At 44.6% G+C, this 17,286-nt stretch overlaps 1 protein-coding gene across 1 annotated transcript in view; it reads right to left on the reverse strand.

Moving 5' to 3' along the window:
- Positions 1–17,286, reverse strand: part of LOC140202041 (cation channel sperm-associated auxiliary subunit epsilon-like) — a 151,623-nt gene that overhangs the window by 43,128 nt on the left and 91,209 nt on the right. The window contains exon 14 of the mRNA XM_072266900.1: positions 5,014–5,103. Within this exon, the coding sequence (XP_072123001.1) occupies positions 5,014–5,103 (90 nt within the window). The remainder of the gene's footprint in view (positions 1–5,013; positions 5,104–17,286) is intronic.

Genomic DNA, 17,286 nt, shown 5'->3' on the forward strand with positions numbered 1-17,286 from the left:
TTTTCAAAAGGCTTTTGACAAGGTCCCACACAGGAGATTAGTGTGCAAACTTAAAGCACACGGTATTGGGGGTAAGGTATTGGTATGGGTGGAGAATTGGTTAGCAGACAGGAAGCAAAGAGTGGGAATAAACGGGACCTTTTCAGAATGGCAGGCGGTGACTAGTGGGGTACCACAAGGCTCAGTGCTGGGACCCCAGTTGTTTACAATATATATTAATGACTTGGATGAGGGAATTAAATGCAGCATCTCCAAATTTGCGGATGACACGAAGCTGGGTGGCAGTGTTAGCTGTGAGGAGGATGCTAAGAGGATGCAGGGTGACTTGGATAGGTTGGGTGAGGGGGCAAATTCATGGCAGATGCAATTTAATGTGGATAAATGTGAAGTTATCCACTTTGGTGGCAAAAATAGGAAAACAGATTATTATCTGAATAGTGGCCGATTAGGAAAAGGGGAGGTGCAACGAGACCTGGGTGTCATTATGCACCAGTCATTGAAAGTGGGCATGCAGGTACAGCAGGCGGTGAAAAAGGCGAATGGTATGCTGGCATTTATAGCGAGAGGATTCGAGTACAGGAGCAGGGAGGTACTACTGCAGTTGTACAAGGCCTTGGTGAGACCACACCTGGAGTATTGTGTGCAGTTTTGGTCCCCTTAATCTGAGGAAAGACATCCTTGCCATAGAGGGAGTACAAAGAAGGTTCACCAGATTGATTCCTGGGATGGCAGGACTTTCATATGAAGAAAGACTGGATGATCTGGGCTTGTACTCGTTGGAATTTAGAAGATTGAGGGGGGATCTGATTGAAACGTATAAGATCCTAAAGGGATTGGACAGGCTAGATGCAGGAAGATTGTTCCCGATGTTGGGGAAGTCCAGAACGAGGGGCACAGTTTGAGGATAGAGGGGAAGCCTTTTAGGACCGAGATTAGGAAAAACTTCTTCACACAGAGAGTGGTGAATCTGTGGAATTCTCTGCCACAGGAAACAGTTGAGGCCAGTTCATTGGCTATATTTAAGAGGGAGTTAGATATGGCCCTTGTGGCTAGGGGGATCAGAGGGTATGGAGGGAAGGCTGGGGCGGGGTTCTGAGTTGGATGATCAGCCATGATCATAATAAATAGCGGTGCAGGCTCGAAGGGCCGAATGGCCTACTCCTGCGCCTATTTTCTATGTTTCTATGTTTCGAATATGAGTGGCAGGTGCTTAAGAACACCATTAATTACAAGTTCTTCTCCAAACTGCATACAATCCTGACTCAGAAATATCAGTCCTTTATGACCACTAGGTCTATTTCCTGGAATTCTTCACTAGTCAACACCACAGTTGTAACCTCACCAGGACTGCGTGATTCAAGAAGACAGTTTGCCACCAACTTCTCAAAGGCAAGATCCTGAAAATTACTTACAAATATTCCCTTCTTGCCTTAGATGAAGTGTGAAACAAAATCCACTTTCATGGTCAGATCTCTTTCCTCAACAGGGGTTTCTGGCTCAAATTATCCGCATGATTCTCAAGTAGATTTTCACCCTTCCCATTTTGGATCCACCCTCAAAGGTAGGTCTGTTTACACATTCCAGTAACTTTCTAATCACTTCTCTCCTTTCATCCTGTGATTCATAGTTAATAAGTGTCAGTACAAGCTGTTGAGCTGTTGCTGTGGTATGCCTACTCATTCTTTCTCAAAGCTGTCCCAGTCTGCAATTCCACTTATCCATTTGGACATCTGTCTCATCTTTCAGACATTAAATATAACAAATTCCAATGACTCCGATTTAGGTGCACCTCCAGATCCTTGCCTATTTTCATTTTTCTCTACATCTCTCTCTTGATGCCACTCCTTGATCTTTGTTCATTAATTCTGAACAAGGCCTGCAATATCAATTGTAAAACATCAGCTCTGCTTCTTTCTGTACTATTGCTGTTTGACCTGCTGAGTGTTTCTACCATTCTCTATTATTCTTTTCTTCTCTAGCCAGATGGTTACTCACATACAAAGGGAGGGAATAAAACAGAAAACGGCTATTACCAGAAAACAAAACATTGGCATTTTCTTTCCTCCCTAGTTTTGTGCCCCTTATTTCACCTTTACTCTCTCTCCCCACCTCCTGTGATCAGAACCAATGTTCTCAGTTGCTCTTCCTTCTTACCCTGCTGCCTCACCTCCTTTTATTTTGGAAAGGTGCAAAAATAACAGGGTTGTGATCATGGGTGACTTTAACTTCCCTAATACTGATTGGCACCTGATTAGTTCCAAGGGTTTGGACAGGGCAGAGTTTGCTAAGTGTGCCCAGGACGGATTCCTGTCACAGTATGTTGACAGGCCGACTAGGGGGAATGCCACACTAGATCGAGTATTAGGTAACAAACCGGGTCAGGTCACAGATCTCTCAGTGGATGAGCATCTGGGGAACAGTGACCACCGCTCCCTGGCCTTCAGCATTATCATGGAAAAGGACAGAATCAGAGAGGACAGGAAAATTTTTAATTGGGGAAAGGGCAAATTATGAAGCTATAAGGCTAGAACTTGCAGGTGTGAATTGGGATGATGTTTTTGCAGGGAAATGTACTATGGACATGTGGTCGATGTTTACAGATCTCTTGCAGGATGTTAGGGATAAATTTGTCCCGGTGAGGAAGATAAAGAATGGTAGGGTGAAGGAACCATGGGTGACAAGTGAGGTGGAAAATCTAGTCAGGTGGAAGGCGGCAGCATACATGAGATTTAGGAAGCAAGGATCAGATGGGTCTATTGAGGAATATAGGGAAGCAAGAAAGGAGCTTAAGAAGGGGCTGAGAAGAGCAAGAAGGGGGCATGAGAAGGCCTTGGCGAGTACGGTAAAGGAAAACCCCAAGGCATTCTTCAATTATGTGAAGAACAAAAGGATGACAGGAGTGAAGGTAGGACCGATAAGAGATAAAGGTGGGAAGATATACCTGGAGGCTGTGGAAGTGAGCGAGGTCCTCAATAAATACTTCTCCGGTATTTACCAATGAGAGAGAACTTGATGACGATGAGGACAATATGAGTGAGGTTGATGTTCTGGAGCATGTTGATATTAAGGGAGAGGAGGTGTTGGAGTTATTAAAATACATTAGGATGGTTAAGTCTCCGGGGCCAGACGTAATATTCCCCAGGCCGCTCCATGAGGCGAGGGAAGAGATTGCTGAGCCTCTGGCGAGGATCTTTATGTCCTCGTTGTCTACGGGAATCGTACTGAAGGATTGGAGGGAGGCGAATGTTGTCCCCTTGTTCAAAAAAGGTAGTAGGGATAGTTCGGGTAATTATAGACCAGTGAGCCTTACGTCTGTAGTGGAAAAGCTGTTGGAAAAGATTCTTAGAGATAGGATCTATAGGCATTTAGAGAATCATGGTCTGATCAGGGACAGTAAGCATGGCTTTCTAATGGGCAGATTGTGTCTAACAAGCCTGATAAGAGTTCTATGAGGAGGTGACCAGGCATATAGATGAGGATAGTGCAGTGGATGTGATCTATATGGATTTTAGTAAGGCATTTGACAAGGTTCCACACGGTAGGCTTATTCAGAAAGTCAGAAGGCATGGGATCCAGGTAAGTTTGGCCAAGTGGATTCAGAGTTGGCTTGCCTGCAGAAGGCAGAGGGTCATAGTGGAGGGAGTACATTTGGATTGGAGAGTTGTGACTAGTGGTGTCCCACAAGGATCAGTTCTGGGACCTCTACTTTTCATGATTTTAATTAATGACCTGGATGTGGGGGTAGAAAGATGGGTTGGCAAGTTTGCAGACAACACAAACGTTGGTGATGTTGTAGATAGTGTAGAGGATTGTCGAAGATTGCAGAGATACATTGAAAGGTTGCAGAAGTGGGCTGAGAAGTGGCAGATGGAGTTCAACCCGGAGAAGTGTGAGGTGGTTCACTTTGGAAGGCCATACTCCAGGCAGAGTACAAAGTAAATGGCAGGATACATGGTAGTGTGGAGGAGCAGAGGGATCTGGGGGTACATGTCCACAGATCCCTGAAAGTTGCCTCACGGGTAGATAGGGTAGTTAAGAAAGCTTATGGGGCATTAGCTTTCATAAGTCAAGGGACAGTGCTTAAGAGTCGCAAGGTAATAATGCAGCTCTATACAAGTCTGGTTAGGCCACGCTTGGAGTATTGTGTCCAGTTCTGGTCGCCTCACTATAGGAAGGATGTGGAAGCATTGGAAAGGGTACAGAGGAGATTTACCAGGATGCTGCCTGGTCTAGAGAGTATGCATTATGATCAGAGGTTAAGGGAGCTAGGGCTTTACTCTTTGGAGAGAAGAAGGATGACAGGAGACATGATAGAACTATACAAGATATTAAGAGGAGTAGATAGAGTGGATAGCCAGCACCTCTTCCCCATGTCCCCTTGCTCAACACAAGGGGACATGGCTTTAAGCTAAGGGATGGGAAGTTCAAGGCGGATATTAGAGGAAGGTTTTTTACTCAGGGAGTGGTTGGTGCGTGGAATACACTGCCCGAATCAGTGATGGAGGCAGATACACAAGTGAAATTTAAGAGACTACTGGATTGGTATATGGAGGAATTTAAGGTGGGGGGTTATATGGGAGGCAGGGTTTGAGGGTCAGCACAACAATGTGGGCCAATGGGCCTGTACTGTGCTGTACTATTCTATGTTCTATGTTTATTTCCCAATGTTTCCTTTCAGCCCATCTTCACCTCTTTCCTAACCCATTTCCTCCTCCCTTTTTCTGCCTCCCATCAATTTCTTTCCAAGTTCAACATAGTTCCTCTCCTGAACCCCAACTTCCCAAGAGCATTCCAACATATTTGAAATGAATTGAATATTTGAGATTGGTTTGTCCTGTGCAAAACCAATAGAAAATAACTGGTGCACATAATAAATGATTGTGAAATATTATTTGAAATTTAAACAATAATCCACTTAATGCCCATAAATTAGATAACTACTACCAAGTTCACCTTTGTTATCCCCTTCCTGATAACTTTAGCAACTATAAATGCACAGAAAGCAGTATTTACCTCCGGACCCCAGGCATCGCTTATGTGTTTATAACTACCAGAACGGCTTAACATAGATTCCCAAGTTTGTGCTTCACGTAGGCAACCAACCTAAAGAAAGTTCAAAACACATTTAAGTTTCTGAAAGGTCCTCACAGGTACCACTTGCCTTGTTTCCATTATCAAAAGTGGCTAACATAGAACATCAAACATCAGAGAAAATTGGCAGAGCAGACTTCATGGTCCGAAATAACCATATAACAATTACAGCACGGAAACAGGCCATCTCGGCCCTTCTAGCCTGTGCGGACCTCTTACTCTCACAGAGTCCCACTGACCTGCACTCAGCCCATAACCCTCCATTCCTTTCCTACCCATATATCTATCCAATTTAACTTTAAGCGACAACATCGAACCTGCCTCAACCACTTCTGCTGGAAGCTCGTTGTACACAGCTACTATTCTCTGAATAAAGAAGTTCCCCCTCATGCTACCCCTAAACTTTTGCCCTTCTAACTCTCAACTCGTGTCCTCTTGTTTGAATCTCCCCCACTCTCAAAAGAAAAAGCCTATCTACGTCAACTCTATCTATCCCCCTCATATTTTAAATACCTCTATCAAGTCCCCCCTTAACCTTCTACGTTCCAGAGAATAAAGACCCAACTTATTCAACCTTTCTCTGTAACTTAGGAGATGAAACCCAGGCAACATTTTAGTAAACCTCCTCTGTACTCTCTCAATCTTATTGACATCTTTCCTATAATTCGGTGGCCAGAACTGTACACAATACTCCAAATTTGGCCTTACCAATGCCTTATACAATTTCAACATTACATCCCAACTCCTATACTCAATGCTCTGATTGATATTAAGGCCAGCATACCAAAAGCTTTCTTCACCGCCCTATCCACATGAGATTCCACCTTCAGGGAACTATGCACCATTATTCCCTCTATTCTACAGCATTTTTCAATGCCCTACCATTTACCATGTATGTCCTATTTTGATTAGTCCTACCATAATGTAGCACCTCACATTTTTCAGCATTAAACTCCATCTGCCATCTTTCAGCCCACTCTTCTAACTGGCCTAAATCTCAGTGCAAGCTTTGAAAACCTACTTGATTATCCACACCACCACCTATCTTAATATCACCTGCATACTTACTCATCTAATTTACCACCCCATCATCCAGATCATTAATATATATGACAAACAACACTGGACCCAGTACAGATCCCTGAGGCACACCGCTACACACCGTCACACACCGTCCTCCAATCTGACAGTTATCCACCACTACTCTCTGGCTTCTCCCATCAAGCCACTGCTGAATCCATTTTACTACCTCAATATTAATGCCTAACGATTGAACCTTCCTAACTAACCTTACATGTGGAACCTTGTCAAAGGTCTTACTGAAGTCCATGTAGACAACATCCACCGCTTTACCCTCGTCAACTTTCCTAGTAACCTCATCAAAAAATTCAATAAGATTTGTCAAACATGACCTTCCACGCACAAATCCATGTTGACTGGTCCTAATCAGACCCTGCCTATCCAGATAATTATATATACCATCTCTAAGAATACTTTCCATCAATTTATCCACCACTGACATCAAACTCACAGGCCGATAATTGCTAGGTTTACTCTTAGAACCCTTTTTAAACAATGGAACCACATGAGCAATACTCCAATCCTCCTGCACCATCCCTGTTTCTAATGACATTTGAAATATTTCTGTCAGAGCCCCTGCTATTTCCACACTAACTTCCCTCAAGGTCCTAGGGAATATCTTGTCCGGACCCGGAGACTTATCCACTTTTATGTTCCTTAAAAGCGCCAGTACTTCCTCTTCTTTAATCATCATACTTTCCATAACTACCCTTCTTGTATCCTTTACCTTACACAATTCAATATTCTCCTTAGTGAATACCGAAGAAAAGAAATTGTTCAAAATCTCCCTCATCTCTTTTACCTTCGCACATAGCCGTTTTATCTCTCACTATCCTTTTGCTATTAATATAACTGTAGAAACCCTTTGGATTTATATTCACCTTACTTGCCAAAGCAGCCTTGTATCTTCTTTTAGCTTTTCTAATTTCTTTCTTAAGATTCTTTTTACATTCTTTATATTCCTCGAGCACCTCATTAACTCCAACCTGCCTATATTTATTGTAGATCCCTCGCTTTTTCCGAACCAAGTTTCCAATATCTCTTGAAAACCATGGCTCTCTTAAACTTTTAACCTTTCTTTTCAACCTAACAGGAACATAAAGATCCTGTACCCTCAAAATTTCACCTTTAAATAACCTCCATTTCTCTATTACATCCTTCCCATAAAACAAATTGTCCCAATCCACTCCTTCTAAATCCTTTCACATCTCCTCAAAGTTAGACTTTCTCCAATCAAAAATCTCAACCCTGGGTCCAGTCCTATCCTTCTCCATAATTATATTGAAACTAATGGTATTGTGATCACTGGACCCGAACTGCTCCTCAACACATACCTCCGTCACCTGCCCTGTCTCATTCCCTATCAGAAGATCCAACACTGCCCCTTCTCTAGTTAGTACCCCTATGTATTGCTGCAAAAACCTATCTTGCACACATTTGACAAACTCCAAACCATCCTGCCCTTTTACAGAATGGGCTTCCCAGTCTATGTGTGGAAAATTAAAATCTCCCACAATGACAACCTTGTGCTTACTACAAATATCTGCTATTTCCTTACAAATTTGCTCCTCCAGTTCTTGGTCCCCTTTAGGTGGTCTATAATACACCCCTATAAGTGTCACAACACCTTTCCTATTCCTCAATTCCACCCAAATAGCCTCCCTGGATGAGTCCACTGCCAGAGCACCGCTGTTATATTTTCTCTGACAAGCAGTGCAACACCTCCCCCTCTTGCCCCTCCTATTCTATCACATCTGAAGCAACAAAATCCTGGTATATTTAGTTGCCAATCACACCCCTCCTGCAACCACGTTTCACTGATAGCTACAACATCATATTTCCAGGTATCAATCCATGCTCGAAGCTCATCCACTTTTCTTATGACAGTCGAAACCTTAGAGAGGAGGGTTAGCAACCACCTCAGGAGATGGCTGGGGCTGCCAAAGAGCCTGAGCAGCATCGCATTCTATGGACACCACAACAAACTGCAACTGCCCTTCAAATCCTTGGAGGAAGAATTCAAGGTAACAAGAGCCAGAGAAGTGCACAGTATAGGGACTCAAGTGACCCGAAGTTGGCTGGAGTAGGGATCCAAGTAAGTACTGGCAGGAAGTGGAGGGCAGTGGAAGCTGTTCAGGAGGCAGAGACGAGGCTGTGTTACAGGAGGCTGGTGGGAGTGGTCACAAGAGGCCGAGCTGGGCTAGGATCCTTTCCAACTCCCCAAATGGACACCAGAGGGAAGGAAAGGTGTCGTCTAGTTCAGGAGGAGGTGAGAGCAGTAGTGGAGGAGACGAGAGCCTGCAAGGTGGTGGGAATGAAGGGAGCTTGGACCAGATGAGAGAATGCGGTTGAGAGGAAAGTGACCTGGGCTGATCTTTGGAAAGTCGAACCACACCGCATCCAATTTCTCATCCAGGCAGTGTACGATGTGCTTCCAAGCCCATCAAACCTGCACACATGGGGCAAGGCAAAGTCATCTGCGTGCCCACTGTGTTCCAAGTGAGGAACCCTGGAGCACATCCTCAGCAGCTGTGCAAGGGCACTTGGTGAGGGACGGTACAGGTGGAGGCATGATCAGGTCCTGAAGACCATGATGGGAGAATGCGTCAGCGCAGGAGTTGAGTGGGCAAAGTGGTCCCGGCCCTCCAAGCAGACCATTGCCTTTGTCAGAGCTGGGGAGCAGCCAATACCTGCCAAAAGAACATCTGCAGGCATTCTGACCTCTGCAAGGGACAGGCAGCTGTTGATGGACCTCGAAGGGCAGCTGAAGTTCCCCAACCATATTGCAGCCACCACCCTGCAACCAGACATTGTCCTAGTGTCTGAGTCTACTAAGCTGCTGGAGCTGACAGTCCCATGGGAAGATAGCTTGGAGGAGGCCTTTGAAAGGAAGCTCTCCAAGTACGCAGGACTGGTCAGCAACTGTCAGCAGGCCGGATGGAGAGCGAGGTGTCTCCCAGTGGAGGTTGGTTTTAGGGGATTCGTAGCCCGTTCCTCAGTTAGAGCCTTCAGCATTTTGGGCATCGAGGGAGAGAGGAAGAGGAGAGCCATCCGCAGTACCACCGATGCGGCAGAGAGGGCCTCATGATGGCTGTGGCTCAAAAGAGGGGAGCCGTGGAGTCATAAGTAGCTAGCCATCAGGACACAAACTGGGGTCTGATCAGCCCCCCAGCTGGGTCACCTGGAGGAGGTTGTATGATGTTGAAAGACCCGAAACACCCGATGATTCCAGGAACATCACTGAAGATGTGTCCAGAAGTATCAATAGATGTATGTACACAACAATGCTCCTAGCATTAAAATAGATGCATTTAAGAAACTCTCCACCGCTTACTCTCTGCTTATCCTTAACGGAGCAAACAACTTTGTTATCTTTTTCTTTCTTGTCCCCTACATCTTTGGTCTGGGTGCTCCTGATCTCTGTCCCCTGCTTATCCTCCCTCACACACTGTCTACTAGCTTTCTCTATTTGTGAACTAACCTCCTCTTTCCTACTGTCTTTAATTTGATTCCCAGCCCTCAATCATTCTAGTTTAAAGTCCCATCAGCAGCTCTTTCAAATCTCCCCGCCAGGATATTGGTCCCCCTAGGATTCAAGTGTAACCCATCCTTTTTGTACAGGTCACACCTGCACCAAAAGAGGTCCCAATGATCCAAAAACTTGAATCCCTGCCCCCTGCTCCAATCCCTCAGCCACACATTTATCCGCCACCTCACTGCATTCCTACTCTCACTGTTGCAGTCCTTTTTCTCAACTCCCTATATTCTTCTTTCAGGACCTCTCCCCTTTTCCTACCTATGTCATTGGTACCTACGTGTACCATGACCTCTGGCTCCTCTCCCTCCCACTTCAGTATCTCTTGGACGCGATCAGAAACATCCCGGACCCTGGCACCAGGGAGGCAAACTACCATCCGGGTCTCCAGACTGCGTCCACAGGATCGCCTATCTGACCTCCAACTATCGAGTCCCCTATTACTACTGCCCTCCTCTTCCTTCCCCTACCCTTCTGAGCTACAGGGTAGCTGGAGGCACGACCATTGTTGCTTCCCCCAGGTAAGCTGTCCCCCCCCCCAACAGTACTCAAACAGGAGTACTTATTGTCAAGGGGCACAGCCACTAGGGTACTCTCTATTATCTGACTCTTCCTCTTCCCCCTCCTAACCGTGACCCACTTGTCTGCCTCCTGTGACCCTGGTGTGACCACCTGCCTGTAACTCCTCTCTATCAACTCCTTACTCTCCCTGACCAGACGAAGGTCATGGAGCTGCAGCTCCAGTTCCCTAACATGGTCTCTTAGGAGCTGCATCTCGGCACACCTGGCGCAGATGTGGACATCCGGGAGGCTGGGAGACTCCAGGACCTCCCACATCCGGCACTGAGAACAACAAGCTGCTCTCACACTCATACTTCCCCTTCCTCAAATAACAACAAAAAATGAATACCAAACCTTCCTCGCCTCGCCTGCCTCCGCCTAAGCCCATTGAGCCAAAGCCCTTAAGCCTTCACTCTGCTCCCGGCTTGCTCTGCAGCTCGCAAACGACGCTGCTCGCTGTATAAGGTTCTGTTCCTTTTAAATCTACCGTGCTTCACTGCCCAATGTTACACACCTGCGCAGTCCTGCCTCTCTGAATGCCGACGAAAAAAAACAAAAAATTCAAAATGGCCTCCACCGCACTCCCGCTCCGATTCTCAGACTTCCTTCTCCGAATTAAACCCGAATCAGGATATCTGTCCTTTTAAATCTTCCGCGCTTCACTGCCCGACGTTACACACCTGCACAGTCCCGCCTCTCTGAACACCGATGGAAAAAAACAGAAAAATTCAACCGAAATGGCCTAATTCTGCTCCAACTGTATGTTTTATGGTCTAAAATGAGTAATGCTTAAATTGATATATTTATACTATGGAGCTAAATGATATCTTGTATATCTTGGCTGGTAAAAATTTGAATTCTCCAATCTGCTTCTGCATTAAAGCAAATCTTCAACGGCACTGTTCACTGCACCTCAGAGTAATTCAACCAGGGAATTGGCTCCCTTCATGCTTTTTGTACCTATATTTGAAGAATGTCTTTCTTTGATGTAGCAGAATTGTCAAATCTCCTCTATCAAATGGAACAATGCTTCCCTGACCATACCATCAGGAATAAGCACTGATTTTCTGCAACTGCTACAATGAATCCTTCAATACTAAGCTGCCATCCTTTACACATCCCGTACATCACAGCCAAGATTTTCTATTTAAACTAAGACTCTCACCTGCTCCATTGTGGCATTATAAAAAAAATCTGTCCTACTATGCTCTTCCCAGATGATGTAATTGGCATGTACAACTCCCAAGTACTTTAAACCCAAATACCTACAATGAATCAAAAAAGAACAATTGTTGTAATTCACAGTTATTCATCAGTACAAGCTCATGCTGCACTTCACTAAAACAAATAATAATCAAATTCATCAGATTGAAACTACAAGCAGAGACTGCAAAACCTATGTTTATATGCCACCTGTTGAAGTTAGCCACAGATTTATTGAATGGTTAAAGGAGCTAGATTGCCTATACCTGCGGTAAATGGGACCATTGTTGAAATGATGGGAGGAAGCAGATGAAAGGCTAGATTGTGAAGATAGTTCCAAGGGAGTAGCTTAAAACTGGCTGATGGCAAACAGAGAAGAGGATAAGAGGTTAGGACAATTATGTCAGGCTGTTGCTTGACTAATCTTTGGCACAGATCTGACTTTGAGATTCTTGTAAGCTGGATTTTGCTATTGGCGGGCCACCTAGTTTTCATACGTTTCTTCTTTTTAATGAGGTGTGTATAAAACATTGAGAGGCTTACGACACCAGAAAGGACTGCTAAGGTATGACCTAAGGAAGGCAAGAGTGAAAGATTCAAGATTTAAGATTGTTTAATGTCATTTCCAATACACAGTGTAAAGAATGAAATAATTGCTACTCTGGATCCAATTCAGCACAAAAAACACAATAATAAAAACACAATAAATATAATTATGTAGATAGCTTATATACATAAATTGATTGTATGTCCTTTAAGTGACACTAGGCACAGGAGTGTCTGTACATAAGGAGACTAACAGGAAATTATAAAGTAGTGGTGGTGGAGGGTGTGCAGGGGTGGGTTCGTGGGTGGAAGTGTTGCAGACTGACTTGCTTGGGAAAAATAACTGCTTTTGAGTCGGTGGTCCTGGCTTGGATGCTTCTTAGACTCCTCCCTGATGGGAGTGGGACAGTCCATCAGCCAAGTGGGTATGACCCTTCAGTATAATACTGGACCTGTTCCAACTTCTTTTTGTATATATGTCATGTGTTAGGCAGTTTAGACTACCCAGCATAGAGGCTTCCTGTCTGCCACAGTGAAGTTTCCGTACCATGCAGTGATGCAGATCGTTAGGATGCTCTGTACTCCACAGAAAAATGTCGGTACAAATATGTATTGTCCAGCAATTCCCTGTGGAATTAGACACATAATTGGATGTATGACAGCTAGTGCAGAGTTTGCAAGTCCTTATCTCTTTGTGGCCAAACCCAACAACATAAATGCCAATGATGCTTCACTCCCTGATGAGCTCAACACCTGTTATGCATGTTTTGAAAGGGAGAATACTGCTACACTTTTGTGAATTCCCACAGCATTGGTGATCCCTGTTTCAGAAGAGAATGTCAGAATATCCTCGCAGTGTCAAAATGGAATTGGAATATTTTTGTCACATGAACCGAGTTACAGTTAAAAGGTTGTCTTGCATTTTGTTCATACAAATCAATTCATTACACAGGGCATTGAGAGCAATGTGAAACAAGAAAAGAATATACAGGGTGGGTAAGGTCTTTGATTATGCTGGCTTCTTTACTGTACAGTATAGATATAGTCCATGGAGGTGGGTTGGTCTATGTGATATGCTGAGCCCCGCAGTTTCTTGCAGTCATGGGTTCCAAAAATTCCAAATTGCTCTTGAATGTTGGCATAAGCTTATGTGTTTATCAGCTTGTCGTCAGTCGTACAGCTGCTATCAGGCAGGCTGCAGAATATTACAAAGCACCTTATTAACAGATGAAGACAAACCTTGAATTATTGTTAATTTCAGTTTTCAATAGCCTTAGTATTTAAACATCACAGAAATTTTATTTCAAGTAACAAATACTTACAGCTCTATAGTTGGCTTGAAAGGAGACTTATAATGAACTCGAATGGGACAACCATATTTCACTATGTTGTATATATATTCCTAAAAACAAAATAAGCCTTTTCTTTTAAACAAGTGAACATACACTTATTTTTCAATCACAAACAAGAGAAAATCTGCAGATCTTGGAAATTCAAGCAACACACACAAAATGTTGAAGGAACTCAACAGGCTAGGCAGCATCTACGCAAAAGAGTATAGTCAATGTTTCAGGCCGAGACCCTTCCTCAGGACTGGAGACAAAAAGATGAGGATAGAGTTAAAAGGTGGGGGGAGGGGAGGGAGAAACACAAAGCGATAGGTGAAATTGGAAGGGGGAGAGGGGGTGAAGTAAAGAGCTGGGAAGTTGATTGGTGAAAGAGATACAGGGCTGGAGAAGGGGGAATCTAATAGAAGACAGAAGGCCATGGAAGAAAGAAAAAGGGGAAGGTGAACCAGAGAGAGGCCTTGGGCAGGGAAGGAGATAAGGTGAGAGGTCAAAGGGGATGGGAATACAGAACGAGTGATGGGGGAGCGGCACATTACTGGAAGTTCAATAAATTGATATTCATGCCACAGGTTGGAGCTATCCAGATGGAATACAAGGTGTTGTTCCTCCAACCTGAGAATGGCCTTATCGCAACAGTAGAGGAGGCCATAGATTGATATAACAGAATAGGAATGGGAAGTGGAATTAAAATGGGTGGCCAAAGGGAGATGCCAGTTTTTCTGGCAGATGGAGTGTAGGTGTTCGATGAAGCGGTCTCCCAATCTACGTCACATCTCACCGATATACAAGAGGCCATACTGGGAGCACAGGATACAATAGATCAGTGGTTCCCAATCACTGGGCCATGAGCATGTGCCACTGGGCCGTGCAGAAACAATATGATTTGGCAATATGAATTGATATGATCAGCTGCACCTTTCCTCATTCCCTGTCACGCACTGTTGAACTTGAACACTGCATCCCCCCCCGCCCCGGCGGCTGGTCTGCAAGAGTATCGTGAATATTAAACCGGTCCACGGTGCACAAAAGGTTGGGGACCCCTGCAATAGATGACCCCAACAGACTCACAGGTGAAGTGTTGCATCACTTGGAAGGACAGTTTGGGGCTCTGAATGGTAGTGAGGGAGGTGGTGTAGGGGCAGGTGTAGCACTTTTGTTCCACTTGCAAGGATAAGTGCCAGGAGAGGAGATCAGTTGGGAGGGACAACTAGACAGAGCAGTCACGTAGGGAACGATCTCTATGGAAAGCAGAAAGTGAAGGGGGCGGGGGAAGATGTACTCGGTGGGATTCCGCTAGAGATGACAGATAGTGAGGTCAGCTGAGAAGATCATCGGGGTCTCTCTTCCCGCCATTACAGACATTTAAACCACACACTGCACCCCTAAAGCCAACAGCATTGTGAAGGACCCCACGCACCCCTCATACAAACTCTTCTCCCTCCTGCCATCTGGCAAAAGGTACCGAAGCATTCAGGCTCTCACAACCAGACTGTGCAACAGTTTCTTCCCACAAGCCATCAAACTCCTTAATACTCAAGAGTCTAGACTGACATCTACATCATTTATTATTATTATATTGTAATTTGTCCTCTACTGTGCCTTTTGCCTTGTTTATTATTTATTGTACTGCCCTGCACTGTTTTGTGTACTTTATGTAGTCCTGTGTAGGTCTGTAGTCTAGTGTAATTTTTGCGTTGTTTTACGTAGTCTAGTGCAGCCTTGTGTTGTCTCACTTAGTGTAGTGTAGTTTTGTGTTGAAGGAGGAACGTTGTTTCGTTTTTACTGTGTGCTGTACCAGCAGTTTATAAGACCATAAGACAAAGGAGCAGAAGTCGGCCAGTCGGTCCATCGAGTCTGCTCCGCCATTTTGTCATGAGATGATCCATTCTCCCACTTAGTCCCACTCCTCCGCCTTCTCACCATAACCTTTGATGCCCTGGCTACTCAGATACCTAACAATCTCTGCCTTAAATTCACCCAATGACTTGGCCTCCACTGCTGCCCGTGGCAACAAATTCCATAGATTCACCACCCTCTGACTAAAAAAATTTCTTCGCACTTCTGTTCTGAATGGGCGCCCTTCAATCTCTCCATCTGTGGAGACAGTTTATCCACTGATGTCTATTACAAACCTACTGACTCAGGCCACGTATCTCAGAAAGGATGTATTGTCACTGGACGGAGGCTGGGGAGGTTCACGAGGATGATTCCAGAAATGAACGAGTTAAGATATGACGAGTGTTTGGCAGCTTTGGGACTGTACTCACTAGAATTTAGAAGAATGCACAGGGATCTAATTGAAACATAATGAATGTTGAAAGGACTAGATGGATGTGGAAAGGGTGTTTGGAATTTGAATTAAGGAGATTACAAGTAGGATAGATAAAGGAGGTGCAGTGGATGTTGTATATTTGGACTTCCGGAAGGCCTCTGACAAGGTGCCACATAGGAGACTGCTTACCAAGTTAAGAGCCCATGGTATTACAGGAAAATTATGGTTAGAGCATTGGCTGATTGTAGGAGGCAGTAAGTGAGAATAAAAAGATCCTTTTCTGGTTGGCTGCCAGTGACTAGTGGTGTTCCACAGGGGTCGTTGGGACCACTTCTTTTTATGCTGTATATCAATGATTTAGATGATGAAATAGATGGCTTTGTTGCCAAGTTTGCAGATGATATGAAGATGGTTGGAGGGGCAGGTAGTGTTGAGGAAACAGGAAAGCTGCAGAAGGACTTAGACAGATTAGGAGAATGGGCAAGAGAGTGGCAAATGAAATACGATGTTGGAAAATGCATGGTCATGCACTTTAGTAGAAGAAATAAATGTAGAGAATATTTTCCAAAAGGGGAGAAAATCCCCAAAAATCTGAGATGCAAAGGGACTTGGGAGTCCTTGTGCAGAACACCCTGAAGGTTAACTTGCAGATAGAGTCCGTGGTGAGGAAGGTCTAAAATACAAGAGCAGGGATGTGGTGTTGAGGCTTTATAAGGCACTGGTGAGGCCTCACCTTATTGTGAACAGTTTTGGGCTCCTCATCTTAGAAAACATGTGCTCACATTGGACAGAGTTCAGTGGAGGTTCACAAGGATAATTCTGGGAATGAATCAGAATCAGACTCACAAAGGGTTATCATATGAGAAACATTTGATACTCTGGGTCTGTACTCCTTGGAATTTAGAAGGATGGGGAAAACCTCATTGAAACCTTCTGAATATTGAAAGGCCAAGACAGAGCAGATGTGGCACAGCCTCAGGATAGAAGGGCATCCATTTAAAACAGAGATGCAGCGAAATTTACTTTAGCCAGAGAGTGGTGAATTTGTGGAATTTATTACCCCAGGCAGCTGTGGAGGTCATGTCGTTGGGTGTATTAAAGGCAGAGCTTGATAGGTTCTTGATTGGACATGTCATCAAAGGTTACAGGGAGAAGGCTGGGGAGTGAGGCTGAGGAGGGGAAAAAGGATCAGCCATGATTGAACGGCAGAGCAGACTCGATGGGTCAAATGGCTTCTGCTCCTATGTCTTATGTTTCCTATGGTGAGGTATCCAGAATGGGAGGACACAGCCTCAAAATTGAGGGACAATCTTTTAGAATGGGAAAAGGAGGAAAGTTTTTAGACAGTGAGTAGTGAATCTGTGGAACACTCTGCCACAGACTGTGGTGGAGGCCAAGTCCGTGGGTATACTTAAGGCGGATGTTGATTGTTTCCTGATCAGTCAGGCCATCAATGGTGAGAAGGCAGGTGTATGGAGTTGAGTGGGATCTGGGATCAGCCATGATAGAGAGGCAGAGCAGACTCAATGGGCTGAATAGTGCAATTCTGCTCCTATGTCTTATGGACTCTCACAGCTACCTGGACTTTCCCTCTTCTCACCCTGTTACTAGTAAAAATGCAATCCCCCTTCTCTCAATTCCTCTTTCTG

This window comes from Mobula birostris, chromosome 8, assembly GCF_030028105.1.
Source record: "Mobula birostris isolate sMobBir1 chromosome 8, sMobBir1.hap1, whole genome shotgun sequence".
NCBI classification, from domain to species: Eukaryota; Metazoa; Chordata; class Chondrichthyes; order Myliobatiformes; family Myliobatidae; genus Mobula; species Mobula birostris.